The sequence below is a fragment of the Lactuca sativa genome, chromosome 9, assembly GCF_002870075.4.
Source record: "Lactuca sativa cultivar Salinas chromosome 9, Lsat_Salinas_v11, whole genome shotgun sequence".
Taxonomy (NCBI): Eukaryota; Viridiplantae; Streptophyta; class Magnoliopsida; order Asterales; family Asteraceae; genus Lactuca; species Lactuca sativa.
In genome coordinates, this window is record NC_056631.2 from 182,423,167 (window position 1) to 182,426,961 (window position 3,795).

At 34.4% G+C, this 3,795-nt stretch overlaps 1 protein-coding gene across 1 annotated transcript; it reads right to left on the bottom strand.

Moving 5' to 3' along the window:
* Positions 1–255: 255 nt before the first annotated feature.
* LOC111898973 (putative germin-like protein 2-1) lies at positions 256–1,035 on the bottom strand. The gene is made up of 2 exons (XM_042898129.2): positions 895–1,035; positions 256–787 (listed from the first exon to the last, which is right to left on the bottom strand). Exons 1-2 carry the CDS (start codon positions 1,009–1,011, stop codon positions 257–259), a joined length of 648 nt encoding a protein of 215 aa, XP_042754063.2. The 5' UTR covers positions 1,012–1,035; the 3' UTR covers position 256.
* Positions 1,036–3,795: the final 2,760 nt, after the last annotated feature.

Sequence of the window (3,795 nt, forward strand, 5' to 3'; positions counted from 1 at the left end):
ATTCTCAACCTTTTTTATTTTCTCAATTGAACCTCTCTCTCTCTCTCTCTCTCTCTCTCTCTCTCTCTCTCTCTCTCTCTCTCTCTCTCTATATATATATATATATATATATATATATATATATATATATATATATATATATATATATATATATATATATATATATATATATAATTCCATTTTAAATATAATAACATAAACATAACAAATACCACATCATTGATAAGAAAATCAACATTTTAAAAGCATGTAAAAGCTAGAATTTGGATTGAATTTGATAGATGACGTTGATGTCAACTTGAAAGGCCTTCGCAAGAATATCTCCAGCGATATCGGGATTTGACCCAAAAACAGCGTTTGCAATGGTAATAACACCTGGATTTTGACTACTCAAAGCTGCGATAGCAACAGCATAGCCACTTCCGACGTTTTTCTGGAAGTGAATCAGGCCTTCTGGGAAAACGAAAACATCGCCTTTCTGAAGTTCTTTTGTGATGAGTCGGATTTGAGGGTTGGACGTGACAAATCCGACTAGAATACGGCCTTCCATAACAGTCAAAATTTCAGTGGCCCGAGGGTGTGTATGTGGGGGGTTAATACCCTGTGGTGCAAAGTCAATACGTGCCATTGAGATACCAAGAGTGTTAAGTCCTGGCAACTCTTCTACGGTCACTGGAGTCACAGCAGACCCAACCGCATTCGAGGTATTTCCCATTAGTTGCAACCCACTATAAAAGAAATCATCAGCTTGTACAAGCCTCGCCTCTTTACAAACCAAGCCATTCACGAATACTACCAAGAAAAATAAATAAACTATTAATCACAATTAAATATGATATGTTTTCAAATCATGCATGAAAATGCTGGAGAGTTTCTCGACTTTCACAAATAGATTCTTACTGTGCTATTTTGGTCTGCCACACAGAAGTCCTGAAGAGGACGAGGGTCCGAAGCAAAAGCAAGGGAGCAGCCCGCCACCAAGAGACCAAATAAAAGCCAATGAGATGTCATTGTTGAGAAGGGGAAACTTATGCTTTGATGTCTTTGTTAATTAGCTTGAGAAGTTAATTTGTGAATAACATGCAACGTGGTGATGCTTTTATAGTAAAAAACATTGGAACATATCAAGGTAGCCTATGTGTGGATAGAGTAAAAAAATAAACAATGACTTAATCAAACTTGTCATCTTAAGACACATTCAACTTTTTACATTGTCCGATTCTTAACCAGATAAAAAAATCGCATAAAGTGTCTTTGATCGGTGGATTTTATTTGTCTAACTTTTTTCATATTTTAGATTTATTTGACTGGAACCTTGAATGTTTATTAGGTCTTGATATGGTCCAAAAAAATTACTTTAGAAAACTAGTATTTGTGTTTACACCACGGATAGTATTTGTGTTTCTCACCACCGAACCAATAGTTGGGAACTAAAGGTAAAACAACGATACAGTCATAAAAAATGTCTTCTTGATCATACATTGAAATTATTTTGTCCAGTTAAAAAAACAAAGTAAAACATTTTGTTTAACTTTTAAGAGGAAGATTCATTCAATTTTGGTTATTTAGTATATTTTCAATCTATAATGAAGGATTGAGTCATCACTCTCATGCGGGTTAGATTAATCTTTGTGGAACGTTGTGTATGTTTATTAGGCATTGATATTCTGAAATGTTTCATTTTAAGTTTACTCACAAATCTAAAGAAACGAATAGTAAATTTTGTTTTTTTACTTTTACCCTCAAAGCTCATTGTTGACACAGTGGTCAGTGTTGACATAGTGGTCTGGTCTACGAATAAAAATGATGATTATGACAATGAGCAAGGGTGGATAGCGATCAAAGGGAGGAAAGCAAACAAAAGTCGATCATAAAGGTCAGTATCTTGTGTATCAGAAGTTGGTAAATCACTTGTAGGGGTATCATTGGTACTAAGGACCATAGAAAAAGATGGTATCTAGTGGGGATCTAATGTAGGTCGTTGTTGTCTGGTATGTATATGACTAATTGGCAAGTTAATAGGTTCTTCAGAATATGTGGAGTCACATGCGCTACGATACTCAAGAAACAAGTAGGGTATATACTAAAAAATCATCACTCACTGTAGCGACTTTATAATCAACAATCAAAGCAACGAAAGTGGAATATAAGTAAAACAATTCAGATTGAACATTACAAGAGAGGATTCATGGATAGCTTAATGATTAACAGTAGTAGCACAAATTCTAATGAAGTCTACTAAGCTTTATGCTAGAAAGATGACAACGATTATGTCTAGCTTGTTATATGATTGACTTATCCAACCACATATTTATAGTGGACATGAGATATTCAAATAAGGGACTCACCAATCAAACAATGACACCTAGAATATTACACATGAATACAAATAACCAACTGTGTATGCTAAGATGTACTTGGGTATGTGTAGGGTAAGAAAGGAGTCTTAGGTGGAATCTAGATACAACAAATCTCCTGATACAAAAGGAAAAACCTATGTATTGATAATATACAGACAAGAAGCTTAACACAGCAAAAATAAGCCCAACAACCATCCCTTTTATGATTCGGTCTTATCGTAGGCTTGTAAGGTAAAATCCAAACTGCCAACCACCAAGAGAGAGCCATTGTACGAACTGCCAACCACCAAGAGAGAACTTTTGGTACGTCATTATTTTTCTCCACATAAATAATTATAAGAACGTGCATTCTCCATAGTATACTCTTAATTGTTCGAGTAGGAAAATGTTCCATGTGAATTAGTCTAGAAAGTTGATTAAAAATTGGATTATGAGAATTTCGCATGCCGTAAACAACTCCTCGGTCAAGTGTTTAAATAATTTTCCGTCAACATACCTTTGTTGATTATCAAGACTACCTTTGGGATGTAACTCATCGAGTTTCAAAAACATTCGCACATCACAGTTAGTCTTGTCAATTTCATTGAAATATTCTACCATATATCGCTTGATATAAGTGGTTGGCAAAGTCTAATCAACGATTTTTTTCTATCAACAAAGTTTTGTACAAGACTATCAAATCTAGAAAATCGATAAGAGAAAATTACACAACACTAAAATTATAACTTTGAACATCCATTCACAACAAATCAAATGAATAGTCTTACATTATGTTCTTAGACTTTACCATTGGATTGATGGAAACCAATTATCTATTGTCTTCAAGCGTCTGCACATCCTCTTGTGGTTTTCCATTCATGGCAAAAAAATCTTATCAAAAGATTGCTATTGAGCATTCGATCTTAGTAATATCCTTCGTCTAAAATAACTTAAAAGTGAAAGCCCTTTGTGTGATAGGCCTGTCCAATTACGCACCCGAAAGATTTATTGTAGAATAACTCCATGAAGGAAGATGATTAAAGAAATATTCGTCTCCAAGTGCCAAATTATGGATGGAGGCTTATTTAATTCCAGGCGTTTTTTGCAAACCTTAATATTGATACGCTTGTTTTCATTTTGGATTTCTAGTTAATCAATTTGCCATCAATAAATTGTTATACGCCCGAAGTTCTTTTCCATTTAATATGACATCCACCCATATCTATATCTAAATATGCTTGAATACAAAATCTTGTTTTGGCTGGATACCATAGACCATGATTTTGAATCTTGTGTTGTTATCAGAAAATGTTCTATATTGCTTGCAAATGAATTTCTCTCAGATTAGCTTGAAACCTACCTCGGGTTTACTCGCGGTGTGATAATTGCGCATTTCCACAAATGGTTTACCCTTAGGCAGACATAAGTTTGTTTGAAATTCCATTGGGAATATTCC

What these genes read in the sequence shown, in the direction of transcription:
- LOC111898973 (XM_042898129.2), bottom strand. Translation starts at nt 1,011, where the DNA reads ATGACATCTCATTGGCTTTTATTTGGTCTCTTGGTGGCGGGCTGCTCC. An exon ending in ACCAAAATAGCACAGTAAGA is followed by an intron (nt 788 to 894) that starts ATCTATTTGTGA and finishes TTGGTAGTATTC; the next exon opens with GTGAATGGCTTGGTTTGTAA.